Genomic DNA, 22,117 nt, shown 5'->3' with positions numbered 1-22,117 from the left:
CTGAACTACTCTTCTCTGTTGGCTGCCAACACTCCTTGGCAATGTTCTTACACTTCAAGCATCTTGGACCTGAAGTATGTTCGCCACATCGATCCGGAACAATTACCACAGAGAAGATCATTGGACAGTTGCAGGGCAAAACCAATCAACTCCAGTCACTAGATACCTCGCCAACATATGCTGATATGATCAGTAAGACGAAAGATCTGGCATTCATCAACGAAGCTCTGTCTGAGTTATCATCATATGAAGGAATACGAATCCCTGCCACAAGCAATAGGAAATTGTCCCACTTCCAAGTCCGCAAAGGGAATGATACTCCATACCAGTACCCATGTACCTATAAAGAGTTTTTAGAAAGACAGCGTTCTATGCATAGAGCTGGCGTTAAACAGGCACAGGATGTTATAAGAAAATTCTTACCAGATGAGTTCGAGACTACCCTAACAGTAAATGGTTGTTGGACAATGCCTTACAGATTTACCAAGCCTGCTGAGATCGTTATAGTATCAGACCAACCGCCGTCTTATGATAAATTGGAAGTTTTTCTTGACATAAATAGGCCGAACAGTGTAGAAAACGAAGTAGTGATGGAGAGCCTACTTATAGAAAACGAGGAAGACGAGTTTATGAGACAACCCTCCCAACTTGATGAAGTCGACGATGAGCAGCAAATGACTGCAGATAAAACAGAGGAATTGGAGTCAGATGATGATGAGGACCTAGATTCAGAACAACCTAGCGAGAGGAAATCTAAATGGTACATTGAAAGGAATGGTTCTCCGATTCATATAAAGAAAGCTTTGAAGTTGCTGATCCCAAGAGAGTTTATCTCGAAAGAACGAAGCCGCAGACATTGGGTTACTAATTCCCTCCACACTTCTCTCAAACCCATTGACCCATCTCACGATGTAATTCAGTTCAGGGACGTGGCAGTTGCAGACAAAGATGACTACTTCATTCTTCATATTTTGTCTATCTTATCTGAAGATGGAAAAGAACTAGTCAGCACCAGTTCTAAATGCAGACACACCGTCAGAGGCATAATCTACCGAGATGTAGAAAGTAACCAGTATGGTTTTGTGAGCTCTGTTTTTGTCTCTCGATGGTTGCCAGTCAGTAAAGTACTAATGGAAGTAGTGCTTGAGACCGACAGTGATGGCATAGCAAAGTTATCTGAAAAGAGCCAACTCGACCTGGAGACTGGGCTTGCAAATTACAACCGTAGTGAAACAGGCATTGATCAAATTGCTGAGTGTGCTGACGACAACAAATTTTACGAGGTTGAAAAAATAATTGACGTCCGTCTAAATAGACAGTACCACTCCGAGGAGTACAAAGTGCGTTTCAAAGGATATAGCTCTGAGGACGACATGTGGCTTCCAAGTTCTTCTTTCCGAGAGCCTGTTCAGTTTCAGACTGTTTCAAAGAGAGGGAGAGCGCGGAAACATAGAACCAAAGATGAAGGCGAAGTTGAAGTCCAGCAACGGAAGAAGATGAAGAGTTCAAATGTTACGACAGCCAATAATCCAAATTCAGAGAGTCATGAAAGAATAAAGAAAGATGTGCCTACTGGTAAGATTCCATTACCAAGAAAGAAAACTCCCCTCACCAAGACAGGTAAAAAGAGGAAATCTACCAAAAAGAAAGACGGAAAAAACTTCAGAAAGTCCCTTCGCAGCCAGTCTCTGCCAGAATGCAATTCCAGTGGAAGCGACCTGGAAACCCATTTTGCTCCGCAAACCAAGAGGAAATGTAAACGAAAGACTCCAAGTGAAAAACCTGGCAGTAAATTAGGTGAAAGCGTAAATGTTATTTTGGAGAAAAGACAGTCATACGCTGGTGATGATCATGGAGATGATATTGACCCATCAACCACCCACAGCAGTCGCGGCTCTTGGTCTGATAACGGAAAAAGCGATGGAGACCAATTACAAGTGTGCAGAGGCTCCTTTCACCAGTCTTGGCATGAGGACTTCCAGTGTCCTGGACAGCAGTGTTCATCGATAACCCTTACCTCTTTGCTATATACTACAGTTAAACCTGTAGAGTCCTGGAAAGCAAGTGATCTTGACCAAGTCCTACTCACAGGAGACAAAGTACATTTCAACCAGCTTTGCTACATTGGAAAATCCGCAAGCGGTGGACTTAAGTTAGCTCTTGATGAACTTCCTAAAGACTTGCAATGTTTCCGTTTTCAGTTTTTTACAGAGAGAGAAATAGTAGGTGGGACAATTGATAAAAGGGACACTACCTCAGACGATGATGACTTCGCTAGATTAGAGGACATCTTTGAAAAATGTCAAAAAGAGAAAGCAACTGGATTATTGTTACGAATTTTAGACTACACTATTGCCTGTGCACCAAGCTATTCCACATGGCATGTAATAGATTCTCATGCAAGAAATTCGAGAGGAATGGTAGATGAAAAGGGGTCTTCAGTGGTGCTTAAATTCGACAACTTCAATGCCCTTATCTATTACATAAGATCCTTCGTTGAGGCTGCAACCTCTCAAAGAAGTCTCACCATAGATGATCTAACATTTGAAGCACTCGTCTTGAACATCAAAGAACGAAAGTCAGCAGAAAGTGACGATGTCCTCATTCTTCCTGTGTCCAGTCTGTTATCGTATCAAACCAGCTTTGGAAGTGTAGATGTGCACAGTTGCTTTACAGTGTGCCTCGAGAAAGACCAAGAAATGAATGATGAAGTTCTGGATTTTTATTTGCTCCACGCCGCTGAAAATCAGCTACATTGCGATTTAAAGAAGATGTTATATCTATATAATTCCTGTTTCTATAAGAAATTATCGCAATTCAACCCACAGGCGTTAATGAAATGGACAAAAAATACAGACATTTTCTCCAAGAAGTATCTAGTAATTCCCGTGTGTAATAGTCGCCATTGGATTTTGGTAATCGTCAGGATAGATTCCAGCATCAGGCTGATGATACTCGATTCCCTACACAAGGAGCAAAAAACTGTTGAACGTAGGATAGTTAGATACCTTAAAGACGTGTGGTCAGCTAGACCACCACAAGGTGGAAAAAAGACCCTGGAGGTGGAAGAGGTCAGCTATCCTACAGTCCCTCAACAGCCAAACGACAAAGACTGTGGTTTATACGTAATGAAATGTTTCGAACAGTTCTTGGAATTTGTCAACAGAGACTTGCAGTGGTCTACATGGAAGCCAAACTTCTCCCACCGAGACATTCTCTCCCTCCGTAAGATAGTTAAAAATACTATTATGGATGAAGTATCCAGTAAGTGAAAAAGAGTTTGAATAATTAAGCAATAGGCCACACTCTATTTAAACAATAGAATGTTCCTGTAGTTGCCCGAGAAGCGAAGAAAGTGTGAAGGTCGAAGGGTATTTGTGATTTTTTAAGTGGCAGCGATAAGCAGCAAGTTGTAGTATTATTTATACGAAACTACTGGGGCCTTTGATTTGACGGACCAAATCTGCCTAAACTAAGAATCATAAGTTACTGTTTTCAGTTAGATTTCGTAACGACTTTAAATTAAGAAATGTGCGTATATGTTCTGTTCTTATTAATTCCTAGAAGACAAAAGTTGAGTTGTTTTGTAGGCACTTTGCGGTAACTGGTATATCTTTTAGAGTGATAACTAGCATCACTACAACTTTAAGGGCCCATTAACTTATCTTTTTAAGCCGTTGCTGAGGAAAATTTATTTTCTTATAACCTTGTCATTTGTACATAGTTCAGGGTTATTTCATGTACTTTATCTTAACCATCATCAGTTACACAAGTGTTGAAGTCATCAGGCCACGCGCATGGTCATGTGACTCAATCTGAAAAAATGTAAAGTCACTCAAGCATATTACCTCGTGGGGATTTATACCTTGATTCAGTATTCTAACCTAAATCTATATTACGCTATGCATAGATTTTGCTTCATTTCTAAAAGGTCAGATTTTGAGAGAATTTCAAAATATTGAAAACTTCGTAATTTACGGGAAAAAAAGTATGATTTTTTTGTTTCCAACGTTGGCTTAATTCGTAACTCGTCAAAAAGAGCTGTTTTTAATGGAAACAGCATTTCCCTTAGCATTTAAAGTCCCCACGATATCTATCGGAAGTTACTCTATCAGCGCGTACGCAGTCTACACTACCAGCAGCTCGATAAGGTCAAACGAAGCTCACGAAAGCCCCACGGAGGTGATTAAGATTTCTCTTTTGTGCTTGTTTTTCTGTTTTTCGTTTAGTTTGTTTTGGTTTGTACTTTGTCACTTTGTTACTTTGAATTGTGTTAAACACTAAGAAAAAAAATATATAAATGTCACCGAATGTGAAAGCTTTTGAATTGTTCAAATTTTCCGTGCTTAGGCTGACCTTAGCAAATCGGTTAATGGGCCCTTACAACATCAGGATACTACTAGTCAGACTATTGCTAACCCCATGGAATACGCTCAGGTCCATTGGTTTTATCCGCGTTGTCTTATAACCTGGTGTAAACACTATTGTTGTACCCTTAGCAGTTTTTAGGGTTAGAAAGTACGGTTCAACCCCTCTTAAACAGCCCCTCTCGGGGAAAATAGGGGTTCTACTCTATGTTTAATTAGCCTTCAATCATTAAAATCTAGCATTTTCATCCAGACATAAAATAGTGCATACTATATATACACACTATATTTTGGACCTCTGTGTGTTCTCATTGCACACGTTAGGGTTTTCCTGCTATTTTTCAGATCCAATACATATTATATATATACCTTAATACCTTGTTGTAATTTTAATTTTTCGTATAAATTCAAGTCGTATATTGCTGTATAGTTAGTTCTCAAAAACCCACTTGGGAGAAATGAATAAATAGCATTGTATGGCTAAATTGTCTATTTTAGCTCAAAACTTGACCACCAACGATAACTGGTCGAAAAACCACCAGTCTTCGTCGAAAACTTGGACGGAAATCTGTGAACAAACAATTTAAACGAGAAACTACAAAATTGCGCACCTTTTGACAAATTCAAGTAAAATTAATCAACTACCCTTTGAACTGTTCTTTTCACATATACTTGAACTTTTGTCATTTGCATTACAATGTAATCCACCTTGAAGTTGAGCCGAAAACCGCTAAATTGGCCGAATTTCCCGTGTTTCTATGCGTGGTTTTATTTACGAAAGCACTATTGACTGCTGTAAGTCAGTTTCACAGTGCCCTATAAAGGACACGTCTTTCAATTTTATCGCGCGATAAAATAACGTCGCCGCGCCATTATCGCCCGAGAAGTAATAGTAATTGGACCGAGTGGAGTGCAATTCAGGGAGTAATCGCGCGAGTAATTTCAAAATCTGACGAGCGCGAAGCGCGATGCCGATTTGAAATTACGAGCACGATTACTCCCTGAATTGTACGACACGAGGTCCAATTACTAATTAATCGTATCTATAAGAAATTTTGGGATTAAAAATGTCTTTTTGAGAAATTCCTTTGAGCGAAAACGTCTGTACGCTTTTCAGAAATTTTGAGAACTGTAAGAAACAGTGCGAAGGAAGCCATTAAATTGTGCGTAATTTACGCGCGAGTCACGTGGGTGTCCAATTACAGGTATCCAGCGACAAAAGTTCAAATTGGATACCTGTAATTGGACACCCACGTGATCGCGCGCGGATTACGTGACAAATAGGCGCGCTGAAAACCAATCACGATCGAGATTTTTGTTATAGATAAGATAAACTAAAAAGTTAAAGCGCGAAAAAATGGGAATAGAAGCTTGCGCAAGTTAAAATCAGGACACACGCTGACATGACGGCTAACTGGCTTCCACAAACTCTGAAACTGGAGCAAGCTAGACAGCCATCTGTTTATTGAACAAGCTAATGAAATCCCGGTCTTCAATCAAATTCAGGGCTTAAAAAAATGAAGGTTTTTGGAGAGCTGACAAATAATAGGTGTAAACAGGGTCAAACAAACGAAGCAGAGATGAATCCTGCATATATGGCTTTCTTTAACGTGGCGAGGAAGGAGAAGTGATAATACATAATAGGCACGCACTGCTGGCATTTAGAAAGAAGCAAAGCTGAAAACATAGGCTTTTCTTTATATTTCCGTTCTGATCTCACATTTGGTGACGAAACACTGCATATACTGTACAAGGACAAACACCTTTTCTTGTAGGTTTACGAGCGTTTCTGAACCGATCAAGGGATTGTTGTTGGCGTAGGAATCTTTTTACGGTCAAAACCGAATAATTTGATCGTTTTAGATGCTCTGACCACAAAAATAACTTCTCCAATAATCTGATAAGTAGGCTAATGCCGAGCTCAATCACCTCAATTGCCTTTATCTTTCATTAGGTTCACGTACATTCCTGATTACCTCTAATGCTCACCGAAACTTTTAGCAGCTTTTGGAATAATTAAGCCAAACGAAAATTTTAGAGAACAAACAAAACCGTCCGAAAATTATGGGACATGATAAAAGTGAGCACATCAATTCCGAAAATTCTAGGGAAACTTTATGGTTTTCCGAAAAAATTTGAGAAGTCTAGAGCGTCGCTGGGAAAAAAATTTCGAAATTCTTAGGCAACCTTCCATCCGAACAGATATTTTACCGAAATATTCCGTTGGGTGCCCTTGCAGAATCGAAATAGAGTTGACCTGTCAGAAGATCAGAATCCAAGATCGCACGTACAAAATGACCTAGGCTCTCCTTCGCTTGCTTTTAATATTATTTCAACTTGTTTTGCAAAAACTAAACAAGGATCATGATATTTAGCCAGAGATTATCATCTTGTATTTAGTTACTGTAGTAAAATCGCAGGACTTTTTTAATATTAAATTGTCATCGCAGCCTTCACTTTGTGTTTTCGTTGTATGACAGAATCAGGAAATATGTATTCTAACCGCCTGATAAAACATCGATCTTATCGATGTTGTATAATACACGTGTTTTCTAGATGATCACTCCTCGATCCTCCTGTCCGGTTTCTGTCACGCAGCTGAATTTTACTTTCAAATTGCATTAAGTGCGATCATTCAATATATTAATTTTTCTTAGCGGTTGAAATCTCCCAGAGGCGGTATTAAATATTTTGCATCTAAGATGATATATATTTTTTGTTGGTTGGATTTCTATAAAATAGCGAGTAGTTTTACGTCTGGTTACATCTTCATGTTATTAATTCAAAAATTTCAGTGTGACAATTGTTGTTGATGACTTCAAAACCGAAACTCGAACTGTACAACATCAAAATACTGCATACATTAGCACTAGGCGTGTTTTAAATCCGCACGAATAATTATAAACTGCTGCCAACCATGAAGCAAAAACTTCGCATTATTTTTGTTTGTGTGTAGGTTTTTGCAGGTGGTAAGGCTATAAAGGCAAGATTCCTATTTTAGGAGGCTTTATTCAGACCTCGCGCTCGAAAGAAAAACGTTTTTTCACAGCTCGACTCCATTTCGTTAGAGTTTCTGTGAATAATTTATCGCGTCAAAATTATTTTTGCCAGAGGGCAATTTTGCAACAAGGTCAGAATCTGATGCAATCTCCTCGTGCTTTCGTCCATTTCAGGGAAAACCCCCACCTCATATGTAAAACAACATGGACCGAGAAACTCCGGAACCTCTGGTGTTATCTCCTGCCCGTGCAGGTACATAAAAGGTATTGTTTATTTCATTTATTTTAGGCGTAGCCAATCAGAGCGACGAGTTGTTGTACGTCATGACAGAAAAAAACCTGTCAAAGGCAGGTACTGCTTCCAACAGAGTTCATATCATGTAAAGTTCACCTGAATAAAATACAGCTTTTTTGAATCCACTAGAGGCAATATATCGGTGTTGGAAACGCGAATTTGCGCCGTGTTTGAAGAGCAAACGCACACGATCACATGCAAAACCCGTGAGCTATTTTTATCAAATCCTTTGTTCAGCTGTCCACTTATGGGCGAGAGCTATTTGAAGTATAACAAAGGATCTGCCCTGTTATTCGCTGTTGATCATGCCATTATTTTAACCAATTGCAGGGCGTGTTGGACCTCCGGGTGTCCATGACGTCATATGTTATCTAAAGTTTCAGCTCGGCAAAAAAATTTTTTCCCTTCACCTGAAATTTGCTCGCTTGGAGAGTGGAGCGTGTTGAGAGAGAGCTTTATAAAACATCACATTTTCAGGTCTCGCAGCTCTCGTTTGAAGAATTTGCCCGAATACTTGCAATCATGGGAAAGGACACCAAGGAAAGCAAAGAAATCGAGAAAATTCAGGTAGAAATTCATGTCCGCTCTGTACCGGATGGTGGATGGGGTTGGCTAGTTTGTCTTGCCGGTTTCATCGCTCAATTCGTTGTGCTCGGGATACAGAACAATACAGGCATTATCTACAAGGCGCTGTTGGAGGAATTCAAGCAAAGCAAAGGAGAAACAAGTATGTAGTTTGAATTTCTTGCAATGTATAGTCCAGCAAGTCATCGCGAAGTCTCTTATCTTCTTCAACATGATTTCAAGAGCGCTTGTTCCGTTCGAAATGTCAACTCTACGCGTTTGAATCCTGCCGTTCGATTTTCGGTTTATTTATCCAAACATCCAATGGAAAACTATTTTGCGATCCACTCCTTGTTGTAAAGTTACATTTATTTAAACAGCGCGAGTGCACAACCTGTCTATATATCTTTCAGTTTGTTCGAATAGTCACACTTTGAACGATCGTCAGAAGTTCTCAGTCGCGAGCGGGTTAAGAAAAAAAATTTGAAGCCGACCGCAAAATTACCGGATGTGAGGAGCCAACCAATAAACTCGACGCTGTAAATCAACAACGCCAAAGTAATATTTTGTCTTCAACAGGGTTATCTCGGGAAAGTTCGGCAATCTGTCGATTTGAACGCGCAAGAAAGACGAATATTCTGGCATCATTGTTAATTACCGGGTTTGGTTTGCGAGCGGAATGAACATTGATTTCCGACATGTATGGAACTTTTGTTTAAACTTTGCTGGTTGGAAGTAAATTTCAGGTGATTTTGCTTTCGTGTGATCAATCCACAACGGTTTGGATGCGAAAAACAGACGAACTGGAAAATGCTGCGTTCGTTATAAATTTTTTCAATGTGATATTTCATTACCGGAAGTGAAATATCAATGCCAAGGCAAGCGGTATGCAAATTTGCAACCTTTGCGCAGACCTTATTCTCTCTTTCTTCCGTCAAAGTCGATGGACAACTTCATACCTCGCAATCGTTCGATTTTGTGGGTTAATTTGCAGTTTTCCTCGCCCCTTTATCGGTCTTGCGACATTTGAGCGCATGCATTTCCGTTCCCTGCTGACATGAATAACGCACACATGTTTTTCTGTACATTTAACACAATAAATTAATCATCTTTGTACAATTTGTGCTGCGTTTCCCGCAAACCTATAACTCCTTTTTAGTTCAGAAAAGAATGCCACTTCGGCATCCGCAAAGCAAAAGAAAAACAAGTGCGTTTGTAAATATCAATCGAGTGCTTTTTTCTGCTAGAGGTAACAATATGTTTCTACTATGTAATTACAGTACTTTGTTGACCTTGGGGAAGATAATTTTGCACATCGCACTTCAGGTAAACAACTCCGAAGCTCGTGCGACTTGTTTTGTATGTCGTTGCATTGTGGATAGCAACAATGGCTCATTTCATGGGCAGGAAATAAACCACCTTTGCAAAGAAACGTTTTGTAAGCGTAATTTCGGGATAAACATTTGATTTTCGGTATGTTTTGGACCCTGATATCGCCTAGATGTGAGCAGCAATTGATTTGCATGCCACAAAAACAACTCTTGCACTCATTGACATGCAAATCGCTGACAAATTGGCCACACTTTGGCTAATGAAAGCCTCTGTGTTTCAATCGTGTTTTCCTTATGATCCTAGTTAAGAAGTTTACAATCGCGAAAGTCCAGTTAATCTGGATTTCGGAAAATGTGCACGAACATTTTTAACTTCGCGTGGCGTCTTCGGAAGCACAGGTCTACTTTCCAGGCAAGTGTGATGTCTCCGGTACAATTTTTCTTTTAATTAAAAATTAAATAAAGATTTATTTTGTTCAGTACTTTTTCCAATTTAACGGTACTTCCATTTGTATTCATGCATTTGTTACATCAACGGAACAAAGGCTTCGTTATTTCCCGGGGCCTGTAAGAGTCCTCACGTACATGTTGCAATATTTGTTTTTAGCTTCTTGTAAGAGACCCTTGTCAATCAGTCGATCGATCAATCATTTCAGTCTCATCTAAGTTCATGGGCGAGTTAAAATTATTTACTGATCTTCCAAAATTCGATAACTTTGTTTTTGGTGTGAGTGGTCATGTAATATAGATCATAAACATATTGAAAACTGCTCGTTTGCGATAACAGAACCCCTGTTTGCTTTTATCGAATTTTATCGAGTCGCACTCGCGAGAAGTCGCGCAAGTGACAAATGTTAGGGGCTATTCAGTGTACATCCGTTGTCGTACCGCAGCAGCTCAAATGAAGTCTGTCAGGGGAAATATGTGTCACAACCTTAGAAAAGGCGAGAGGGAGAAGCCCCAAGCTTGGGTTGCTTGAGTTGTAAAATGAGATGATGTAGCCATTTGGGAGATGAGGGACTGAAGAGCATAGACGTGTTCTCGTGGCGCGCGGCGCAGCATCGGCATTCAATCACTGTCTTGTGCTAATACGGAAAAAAAAACATAGGAATAAATCATTGGGAAATAAAACAAAGTGTGGGTAGATGTTATTTGTTTAGAGAGACGTTGCGTAACCAATGCAAAGCTTAAATCTTGGCTTGTGGTTTCTCTAATTGCCTGTGAAACGTCCAAAATGCCTCCTTCAGTAGGAAATTCTTATATTTCCTAAATAAACAGCTAAATATCGGTATCTGTTGGCAAGCCACCCTAGTAGTTGACCTTTTCCGGGCTTCTTTATAACAAACCAGTCCGTTGTCCATCTTACCCACGCATATCGTTCCCTCTCTCTCCAAAGTTTCCGTGTTTTGTTTTAATTCATCACTGAAAAGTTGTTTTGAGACATCGCAGGTTTCCACGGGTACAAACCAGAATTTATTTGCAAACAGCGCTTCTCTGGGCAACAGAACCAGTTCAAACTTGATTTCTACTGTCGTAAATCCAATAAAAACGTTTTTAAATTTGCATTTGAATAAGTTATTTTTCGGATGGAAACTTTTGGGACAATTTCTGAAAAGGAAAAAGAATGTTCACGATTCGTGAGCGGGACGTTAAAACGAGCTGTAAGGCAATCTCGTTCTGTAAGCTTTTTAAAAATAGTGGATCAGCTTTCCGGATTATAATAGATTGAACTTGGACTCTACTTGCTTGCGGGCAAATGACTGTCAAATTTTAAGTATCAATGAATAAATATACATTGATGAAATGATAATGTCACGTCCGAGGAAGTTCTGTATCAAGTTTGATTTCCAATTTTTACTAGCTTTTGACATTCCACATGAGAATAACGTCTAGTTGTTTGAATTTATCTTTTATTAAATTTTTTTGTATTTTTTAGGCTGGGTTGTTTCAATCGGCCTCGGGATGATGTTTCTCTTTGCGCCAGTGACGTCAGCATTGTGTGAACGCGTTGGTTGTCGGGTAGTGGCGTTTTGTGGCGGTTTGCTTGGAGTTCTGGGATTTGTGTTGTCTTCATTCGTCAAAGACGTTCATCGCCTTTACATCACGTTTGGCGTCCTGTGGGGGGTAGGGGCGAGCATGAGTTACTTGCCAACCCTTCGGTCGCTTCCATATTGGTTTGAAAGGCAAGTGATCAATTGAGAAAGCCTTTGTGATTTTGTGTCGTTTGTTTCATTGCTTGTCGCTAGTTTGTCACTTTGTTTGAAAATTTATTAAGATTTTTTTTTTTCGTTTCTATTTCTGTAGGCGAATCGGTCTTGCAAACGGTATCGTAACGGCTGGGAGTGGCGTGGGCACGATAGCAATGGGTCCCCTCATGCAGCTTGCAGTCAACTATCTGGGATGGGCCCACGCAGTGAGGGTGCTTGGAGGCATATTGAGTTTGTGCACCATTGGGTCCCTGCTGTATAAAGTGCCCAGTCAAACTGGTAAAGAGGTGGAGAAAGTGGAAGAACCCATACGTAAGAAGCCGCCAATGTTTGACTTCACTATTTTCAAGAACAAAGCTTTCTTGATATACTGTCTTTCTTTGAGCGCTTTTATGATGGGGTATTTCGTCCCTTTTGTACATTTGGTAAGTAATCTTGTGCCCTTCACTGTAAAAACATGTAACTTGCCTAGCTTGGAAAAGTGCCTTAAAAGTAATCAAAAGTTTCTTCTTCTTTTTTTCGTTTAATAGCCTGCTTACGCCGAAGAGTGCGGCATACCAAACTCGCAGTCTTCCACGCTGATTGGTATGATGTCCGTAGGCTCGACTTTCGGTCGGCTTTTCTTCGGCAAACTCGGTGACCACCCGAGAGTGAACCGACTCTATTGCTTCCAGATAGCGATGTTGGCCATCGGCGTGGCGGACACTTTGAGCACGTTGACGAAGAGTTACGCCGGTCTCGTTGTGTACATGGTTGTTTTCGGTGTGTTTGATGGTTGTTTCGTGGTACTCTTGGCAGTCTTGTGCGCGGATATCGTTGGTGTGGACAAGGTTGCCGCGGGTATCGGTGTTCAGTTCTTCTTCATGGCCATCACGTCTATCGCTGGACCACCTCTCGCAGGTAATGCCAACGTCTTTATTGTGTGCAAGTGAATGCATGAACGATCGTATATTTGAACTGCGGAGAAAGAGATTAAGACATGATTGATCATTGCAGTTATTTACACAACTCAAACAGCTGTGAAAATAAAGCCTGAAAAAAAAAAAAACGATGGGTTCGAATCCCGTTCAAGCCTTTTTTTTTTCAGAATTAAATTTTACAGCTGCTTAAGGTAATTCCTCTGAAATAAAAGTGACAATAGATTTTTGTTCAAACTTTGTCCACTGAATATTTGTCATATGACACCTTCAATTTTGAAATAAAAAAGGATGGTGCCCATGCTCATTAAGGAGCAGTGAGGCATTGAAAATGCCCCATTTTGGCATTATTTAATGCTTATTATTAAAACGCATTTCCAGTAATTGTAAAATCTTTGTGAGCCCAGACTCATAAGAAGACGCATTAAACTACAGTCAATACATTGTGTCGGACACAAATAAACATTTTAAGTTTGATTCAAACAGAAAGCTAAATCCTTGATTAAAAATTTGAACCAAATTTCTTGACGTGGTTACCGACTGCAAAATAGAAAAGGCCACAGTGTATCTGCTATTTTTCTTATTTATTCAATTTTCAGCAATAGAAATTGGATCAGTCTTTTCTCACGCAAAGCTTATGATAAGTTGATTACAATGACTGGAAAAAAAATTGGGGTGCCCATGTTCGTTTGTGAGCTAGAGCCACTTTTCAACTGACAGAGCTCAACATCAAGGCAGATCCGTCATGTTTTCACTATGCGCGTGCACAAGCGCGCGCCAATGACGCCATAAATTATGCGCGGTAAGGATGCGCGATGCAAATGTCAGGAATGACCTTAAGTTGTGTAAATAACTGCAATGATCAATCATGTCTTTATATCTACATTGTGTGTTAACAACGTGACAGAGAAAAACGGTGGAATCCCGATTTTCGAACTTCCAAGGATAACGAAATTGGTTCGAAAAATCTGATATAAATTAAAAGTTAGAGAAATCGGGCGTAAAATTACAGTGTTCGACTGAGGGGAGGGAACGACTTTTGCTTCGAATTATCGGGAGATTAAAAAATTCGGGGGTTGAGAAATTGGGACTCCAATGTGAGACCATTTTTTGACCTTAGTGCATATACTTTGGTACGCACTGAGGCAAAAACATTTTTCAACTTTGTATAACAAAGTTGAAGAGGGTGAGGGGCAGTATTTCAAATAGAAAAAGGCCTCTTGGCCTCTAAATGTAAACTAAAATTGGCAACTCTTTAGTACATGTTATCTAAATTTCGTTTAAACTGACCATTTAATCAGGAAATTCATACTGATCCCTGCACAGTTTGGTTACGTTGCTGACTTCTAAGCGATCTTTTTTTTCACAAAAATTAATCTTTAAACCCATTTTACATTTTGTTTTTCGCAGGTGTAATCTACGACCTTTCCAGTTCTTACCAAATTGCCTTCTATGTCGCTGGAGCATGCTCAACCCTTGCAACGTGTCTGCTATTTCTCGTACCAGTCCTCATGCCTAAAGACACCTACAACTGCGGGCGTGGCCGTGCGGAGACTGTGCAGTTTGAAGGCAGCGATGAAAAGTCACCGCTGGATGGCATTCGTTCACCCGATTCTTCCGTACCCACAACGTCTACTAAAGCCAGTCTAGGCTCGTGTCAAAAACTCAATAGCAACATGCACCTTGCCCCCAGTCGATCGTACCTGGATCGGTACTGGGACTTGCCGAAAAGGGCAAGCATGCGAGCTAGCATGGCGAGCTTGTTGTCGTTTTCGCCCTTGCAGCCGACGAGAGAAGTTCTTGTTGTTGTGGAGAAAGTGTCGCAGGTATGATCGATTGAGAGACGAAATACCACTCGACTTGTAACAGCATCACAGACAATTACCTCTCGCCAATTCATTTCAATCCTCAAAAAGCAGTTTTTATGGCCTGCGTACTGCATCCTGCTCAAAGAGCTCAACGAGTTCTTGGTTCAATACATATTAACGCATTATTATAGACACCCGTATGGCGCAAGCATATTTTTGGGTCACGGCAGTCAAGTCACGCAACGTCACGGTCGCTTCCTTTTACAAGCGTTACTGCGAGAGTGCCGAACTCGATTTCAAAAGAGACAATGAAACATTGCTATTTTATGGAATCGCCTCAGTGCATTCTATTTACATATTGCTGATTGTCGTAAATAAGCACTGAGGTTAACCATTGAACAAAAAAAAGCATCAAAAGACAACCAAATAACAAAATAATTCACTGGTTAATATTATTGATTAATGGTGTTTTTGATGTTCTGCGTTGATAAATGAAAAGAAACTGCCACGTTACTATAAGTAGTCTGTTCCAGGAAGATTAGATTTAAAGGAAACTTGCGGGAAGCAGAATTATCAGTTCACCTTTATGCGGTTTCTGAGATCCAAGTTATCAGTTAAAAACAACACGTAATCTCTCAGCTAGCAGTTAAAATGGCCAGTTCTTAGCCATCAATTTGAATCTCTTTCAGACCGTTAAACATCTGTTGAACCTTCACATGTCGACCTTGGTCGGATCACGTGCGTTTGTTTCCCATATTATTTTGCGTTCCTGGAATAGGCTACTTATAACTTACTAATCATCCGCTTAACTATGTCCAGTTCCTCGTTATTTCAATCTCGGTCTCAGCCAATTTATTTAGACAGCTACCACTTCCCAGCAACTGCGACCAACAACTGTTACTATCACCGTTGAACTCTAGAATATCTGAATGTGATAAACCCATCAAACAGTTCATGTTGAACCTTCTTCCTGTAGACTTCTCAAGATAGACTTGTTGCTAATTTTAATAAGCTCTTTATAACCCCCCCCCCCCGAAGAAGACGTACACTCGTTCTGTATTTCTTAGTATGATTGAAGACATAAGTGAGTTACACCTTTCTTCGTGTTGCAGTCGGAAATGTTCGTCTGTTTTCCGAGAGCGTGTTGGTTATCTTCGGATTTTCACTCATAACGAATCTAACCTGACGAGCTCTGTAAACGCTGCAAACATACCCGACCAAAAGACTTTTTTTCAAATATTACATTTGATAGAGAATAATAACATTTAACAATAATAATAATATTTGTCATATGTAGCCTTATTTATTAGTGAACAAAAATATTTAACCCATTTTTGTCACCAGACCGAGTTGAGAAAAAAACAAAAACCAAGAAAAACAAACGAAAAATTGTTAAACAATCAATTAAAAAAAAATAAGAAAACAAGAAAACTAAAGAAGTTAAATAGACTATACCTTGCGTTTGATGAGGTGATATCAAAGAGAGCAATTTGTTGTTTTAATTTATACAGAGAAGTTTATATCATGTTCGCGTCTAAATGGGGTCCCTTGTAGGTTAATAGATGTTTTAGTATTTTTTTAGAAGCGAGATTTAAGATTTACTATCTGGAGATTACGTTACTGTTGTCGGAGGTTTTGTTAGGGAATACATCGTCTCAGATTTTGTTTATGACGGTTTTAGAGCGGAGTTAGTGTGCCACCTTACAAGTTGTCCCATTTAGTCGCGAAGGTTGTGTAGCGTAGTTTTCGATACTGTTTCGATACGCGGTGATTTTGTAGAAGGGGTTTTTATAGAGTTTTTGAATTTTATGAATAAAGATGATTATAATTTTAAACTCTGGTGCGTCGTTTTTATTTATTATTTACTTATTTATTTATTTATCTATTTATCTATTTATCTAACCCGGGCAACCGCACAAACAAGATAGTCGCATTATTTTTTTGTTTTGTTTTATCTATTTCTTTTTCTTCTTGGACGGGGGGGGGGGGGAGGGAATATAACAAAAAAAATTGTTGTTGTATGTATCTTCAAATTTACTTTAGCAGGCGTTATTCAACAAATTAACCTTAAAGTAGTCGATAAGGTTAGAAAATATAATTTATTTATTTAAACTATTCCACGTTATTATTTTTTTCTTTACGTTTTCACTGCCCTCAAACGAACATTCCGCCTTTCCAGTCGTACATTTCAGTCGTTGAGCCAAGAGCAAACTGGGGTTTCATGTGTTTTTGTCAGGGTGGGGGAGGACTACGCACCAGTCTGTCTCTACATGTAAACAACTTCGTCACTTCCTATTGATCCGCTCAAGATTTTTGAATATTGGGGCTGAAATTATTTTAATAGATAAAAAGGGTGTCTATATACATCACTTGTAAATTAAGTTCTACGTGAAAATGACATCCATGTTTTACTGATTAAAACTGAGTTGATTTCCTCTTGAGAAATGGATGGTTGTTTTGCTGCTGAGAAATGGATGGTTGTTTTGCTATTTCCTCCTCAACCTAGCGAAGAAATGGAATCGAAAAACGTATTAATAACGCCACAAAAAAAGAAAACCCAGCCGGGAAAGAAATTATCTGGAATTGAGAAATTTCGAGGTGTCATTTAGGTCTGGGACTGTTGTCCTCGAGACCGTTAGAGAGCTTAAGCAATAACGCCTAGTAAAAACTGAATTTATATTTTACTTTCGAATTTCGTAATTGTCTTGATATGTTCAGCGCGCCTATTGGTCTCAGAACTTGCTCTGGCTATATATGTAACGCCAGCGCTCAGTTCGGAAACGAAAATACGAAAAATAAGCCGCCGTCGTTCGCGTTCTCCTAAATACACAGAACTTCGTCATTTCACGTCGTCGTTGTGCAGTGGACGGCAAAGAAATGTATAAAGATTTATAACGCACGTGCGCAGCTATTGGTCTACTCATTAAACCTTTTGTTCGGTGGCGTTGTCGCCCGGCGGGGAGGACGGGGGGGGGGGGACACTGCTATATATGGGCTATATAGGTATGTGCCGCTGTGAAGGGTATGATTTTCAAGCAGTTTACTCTGGGATAGGGTATATAAATCAGAGCGTTTGGGTCTAGAATAGGGTATAATTTTTCACAAAACTGACCAGTTGGTTAAAGATTTTATCTAGACTAAGGAAACCAGGAATTGCCACTCAAAAATATAAAAAAAATCAAATCGGCAAGTTTAAATTTACGCAAATCAGCCTCAACAATGTCGATAGATGGGGGGATTTGGGGAGTTTACTCTAGTATAGGGTAGCAAAATTCAGCTGAACTAGCTCTGGTATAGGCTAAGGGTTCCAGGGTCCCAGCGGCACATCCCCACACAGAAATTCCCAAAGTACCCTCCCCCCACCCTGGGCGTTATCGTTGCCGTCGTGGGTTGCTTAAGCTCTCTGTTTCTCAGTTCCAGACCTCGCACCAGGCGACGGCCCTGAGGGGGAGGCGAAGAAGGAGAGTCAAGGGAGGTTACTCTACCATGTTTTAATTTAAGTCATTTGGATAAGGAGTGAGGGAATAGATCATCCATTTTGTTCTGTCAAAGCAATTGGTGTAAGGAGACTACTCAATCTCGCAGCGTCTATCGACTTTGATAGTTGAGACGGGGCTACCTGCGATCGGTGGTTCTGGTATTTCTCTTCCAGAAAACAGGAAAAATAAAAATAACGACGTCTGATCGCAGGCAATAATAATGATAATGATAATGATAATGATAATGATAATAATAATCCATTTATTAATTAAAAACCATTAAATTGTCAAGCTAAAATGAAAGTACAAGAAGCACTAAATGGGGACAGTTAAAATAAATAAGTTAATAGAGATGTGGGAAGAGGAAATAGTTTTAGGTGGTATGGGTCTCCAGGGGCACTCAGATCAAACTCATGGTAGGTTACGTTGACCCTCGATAACTATCAACCGACAGAATCCTACCATGGGACCTGGAGGTTCTATAAGGGGTTTCCGGAATAGGGGATATTTAGGTCAAAAAGTAACTGGATACAAGATATTCATGGGGGACTACAAGGATATGGGATACTTTGAAAGGACTCGTACCCTGGGGTATCGAGTCAGAAAACTGTAATTTTTGAAAGATGAAATTAACGGATACGGGATAATAGACCAAAATGTAACGGGGTTTGGGATACTCGTGCTACCCCCCTTCCCCCCACCTACCCCTCACCCCCTAATGGGGCTCCGACTAGAGATCAACGATGTCAACGATTTAAAAGCCAGTCAAATACAGGAATATAGAAGATTCAGCAGCATTGCGTAATTAAATGAGCGACTTACAGTCTGGAGAAATAGCAGCAGCTGATGATAAGTACAAACAACACGATGATGAGCAGAGCGATGCAAATAGCTGTCAAGATGATTATCCAATCTCTATCTTCTTCTACGAAAGAAACAATGCATAACAATAAGTTAGTAACTGAGGAAGAAGGACGATAATTTTAAAGCACGTTTGCAATATGATACGTACGTTGTAACCTTGACTCAAGTAAAATTCAGACGAATAGGTTACCCAGTATTAAAGTAAAGAGAGGTTTTCACTTGAGTGTCGAAAAGGGTGTGGTTTTGCATTATTACGCTGCATACACGATTGGCTTAAAAATAATTCGCAGAAGTAAAATCAAAATCAATTTTGACTCGTTCGCCCACGTTTCCCCGCGCCTCGTGTCAGTTACGTGTATTTACTTCAAGTTTTGATTGGTTCGATAAATTATCTGTATCCTTCAGGCCAGGAGACATTCGTTAGGGTTAGGGTGCACGCATTGATTAATTATTACTGGAATCGGGCCAATCGGGAAAAAATTGACGACTAGCTAGATGTGAAAATTCAAGATTTGGAAGTTCAAGATTTGGTAATTTCAAGATATTTAGAAATTCAAGATATATTGAAAGTTCAACTTCTAGGGGTAGTGAATAGAACGCTAGAATCTGTGAGAAGGCGACCAGCGTTTTTCTTTAGGAGCCCGAGACATTTGTTACTTTTTAAATCGTAAGACCGAGATATCATAGTGTTTTTTTTTTATGCTTCCCTTAGTAACTAAAAAAAAACCTGCGAGACCGATCAGACCCGTGAATTTCGAAGAAAATTTTGCGGGGCCTGTGGCTTTAGAAGGACTAGTCACCATCCCTACCAGTTGAAGCGTTAATTAATTGTGAATAAAGCAGGGCACACTCTTTGGTCTCAATTCACACTAGCGACATGACGACATAAATGACATAACGAGATAATCGTATATGTCGGTAATGAATAATTCGACATTAAGACGTAAGGTTAGGCGAAAAGGAGAAGATGGAAGAAGAAAACCGTGGATGAGATCTTTCAAGAAGAAGCTTATAGGGCACACGACCTCTCCTAGACACCGCTTTTTCGATCGTTCCCACTCACCAAGAGCCTATAACAGGCTACTTCTGTTAGCCTAAGACTCTACCGTAAGAGCCCTAGATAAGTATCACTCATAACTTCTTACAGAAGTGGGACTGACTAAAAAGGTTTCAAAAACTCAAAACTAACTGGAGGCGAAGCGACTACGCCTAGCTCATCACAACCATATTTCTCTGACAAGCGACATTTAATTTTCCGACAAATGTGTGCCTCACTTCAAACTGGAGGTACATCAGTGTAAACATATTTTTAGTTTTTGTTGTTTCTGTTTCTAAGCAGCCCTGGCAACTCTAGCAATGCTAGTAACCAAATATATCTCTTGTCTCTACCAGAAATATCTGGAAGCATTACGGTCATTGTTTGTTCCGGTTGGAAAATTTCAAAGTGTGAACTTCCGAAAGTCATCAAACTTATAAGTTATAAATTATTTGATAAAAATTCTAAACAGAGATCGAAAGCATTGATAATTCGGGTGAGTCAATAAGTCGGTCGTAATAATTATAATTGTAAATCAGACAGTCAGATAGTGCAAGTGGGTCAGTTGTTCAGTTGTTCAGTTCGTTAAGCCAGCCAGCCAGCCAGTTAATCAGATAGTTAACAAGTATATAAATGAATAAACAAACATCTCTCAGACTCTCGGCTGCTAGATTACGAGACCGTTATATCCCCTTTCCCCGATCACACCCGAGGTTATCATTTTAGGGATCGAGAGGACGCCAATGCAGTGAATCTGGTGCACACAATAGTGAAATTAACGTTCTGTGTTCAAAAGTAACTGCCTGAGGACGTGTTCAACCGCGCATAACAACGACAACGTAATTCATTTTCTAGTTTTCACCTGCTTCAGTTTTACCAGCCACGCTAGAGAAGAAGGCTGCAAGAAATGCCATCAAGTAGGCCGCCTTTCTTGATATCAACTCCATTGTGATCTTAGTTGAATCTCTTGACTTTGCAGACAAATTCTTTGATTCTTTGACTGATAATATTCTGTTCCGTCGCGTTCTAACAGTTTTAAGTTATGTGCATATTGAGTATTCAAGTGAATGCCTTTTGTTTTCACACGGTTTTGTTATTAATGATCTTTTTTAAGAGTATTCGTGTCACCGCTTGGTTTTATTGTAACACCTCAGCTGGGTAGGGAAGGTTATCTACCAGTTTTACAACAGCTGTTTCTGGAAGGTCCCTGATCTTTGTGAACTCGACTTACAGCAATTTCTTTAGCTTTCTCTAATGGATTTAAATCACTTTGAAATACAGGACGATTATTTATAGAGACGAAGGGTCCCAGGTCCTAACGGCAAAAGTGCCACCTTCGCTCCCAGTTTTCGTCGGGCGTTTAAAACCATGCAAGATGAGTTGCCACAATGTCATCTTAAATAGACCTCTTTAGCTTGGGCGGTTTGTTTTCCCATTAAAGACCACGTGATGATCCTCTTGAGAATTCCTGCTTTCAAATTTTTAAATGGTCGCATGTATAGGCATGAATAATTTTAAGATGGATAAAAGAAAAATTCTCTAGAGAATATCACGTGGTCCACAATGGGAAAACAAACCGCTCAAACTACAGAGGTCTATTTACTCTGCGAGACAGAGATTCCCTCACCCAGCAGAAAGAGGGAGGAATCTCTGTTTAGCGGCAGTATATCCTGGATTTCAACACCTGAACGGTCCTGGTAACGAGATACGAGTTATTTTGTGCATCATTTATTAATGTAACTCTTCTGAATTTGTGGTATAGCCTTTTTTTGTGATTATTCATGACAGTTAACATGAATTTAAGACGAAACTATATCATGGAAGCTTTGAGCAGAAATTGACTGCAATGCAGGACGTTTTCGTTATGTCTTCATCTAGATGAGACCTGCCACATTTTATAACTGCATTTTCTAGTTCCTTTTATTTAAATTACGTAGCGTCAGTTTTTAAAGGATAAACAATAATTGAACCTCCCCCCGTCCTTACACCAACAACTCCTACTCTTTAAGCAAGTTACATATATAATATTAGTATTTTATATTTCATATTTGTATTTATGTTAGTGTCCCTAATTAGTTATCTTTAGCTAAATACTCCGACACTCAAATAAAGTTTATGTATGTATGTATGTATGTATGTATGTATGTATGTATGTATGTATGTATGTATGTATGTATGTATGTATGTATGTATGTATGTATGTATGTATGTATGTATGTATGTATGTATGCATGTATGTACAGAGTCACA

The 22,117-nt window shown here is 39.5% G+C and overlaps 2 protein-coding genes and 1 long non-coding RNA gene across 3 annotated transcripts; 2 read left to right on the top strand and 1 right to left on the bottom strand.

The window, feature by feature from the left end:
• The first annotated feature begins 31 nt into the window (after nt 1-31).
• Nucleotides 32-4,852, top strand: LOC149108876 (uncharacterized). The gene has a single exon (XM_089294214.1). The coding sequence runs from the start codon at nt 42-44 to the stop codon at nt 3,270-3,272; it is 3,231 nt and encodes a 1,076-aa protein (XP_089150340.1). The 5' UTR covers nt 32-41; the 3' UTR covers nt 3,273-4,852.
• A 3,197-nt stretch (nt 4,853-8,049) lies between these two features.
• LOC110057242 (monocarboxylate transporter 10-like) lies at nt 8,050-16,323 on the top strand. Its single transcript, XM_020763828.2, has 5 exons — nt 8,050-8,388; nt 11,493-11,739; nt 11,861-12,188; nt 12,294-12,663; nt 14,091-16,323. The coding sequence occupies exons 1-5, from the start codon at nt 8,184-8,186 to the stop codon at nt 14,510-14,512; spliced, it is 1,572 nt and encodes a 523-aa protein (XP_020619487.2). The 5' UTR covers nt 8,050-8,183; the 3' UTR covers nt 14,513-16,323.
• A 475-nt stretch (nt 16,324-16,798) lies between these two features.
• Nucleotides 16,799-20,935, bottom strand: LOC149108875 (uncharacterized). The gene is made up of 3 exons (XR_016208430.1): nt 20,730-20,935; nt 18,790-18,892; nt 16,799-16,990 (listed from the first exon to the last, which is right to left on the bottom strand). It is a non-coding gene; the product is annotated as an uncharacterized LOC149108875 (long non-coding RNA).
• Between the last annotated feature and the right edge of the window lie 1,182 nt (nt 20,936-22,117).

Source organism: Orbicella faveolata, unplaced genomic scaffold (assembly GCF_042242905.1).
Source record: "Orbicella faveolata isolate gen_17 unplaced genomic scaffold, um_ofav_v1 contig_25, whole genome shotgun sequence".
NCBI classification, from domain to species: Eukaryota; Metazoa; Cnidaria; class Anthozoa; order Scleractinia; family Merulinidae; genus Orbicella; species Orbicella faveolata.
Note: the sequence above shows the minus strand (reverse complement) of the source record. Positions and strands in the feature narration are given on the sequence as shown.

Excerpts from the sequence above, each read along its gene's own strand:
- LOC149108876 (XM_089294214.1), top strand. The coding sequence starts at position 42 with ATGTTCTTACACTTCAAGCATCTTGGACCTGAAGTATGTTCGCCACAT.
- LOC110057242 (XM_020763828.2), top strand. The coding sequence starts at position 8,184 with ATGGGAAAGGACACCAAGGAAAGCAAAGAAATCGAGAAAATTCAGGTA. Across the intron at positions 11,740-11,860 it reads CTTCCATATTGGTTTGAAAG|GCGAATCGGTCTTGCAAACG; the intron begins GCAAGTGATCAA and ends CTATTTCTGTAG. Across the intron at positions 12,664-14,090 it reads CGCTGGACCACCTCTCGCAG|GTGTAATCTACGACCTTTCC; the intron begins GTAATGCCAACG and ends TGTTTTTCGCAG.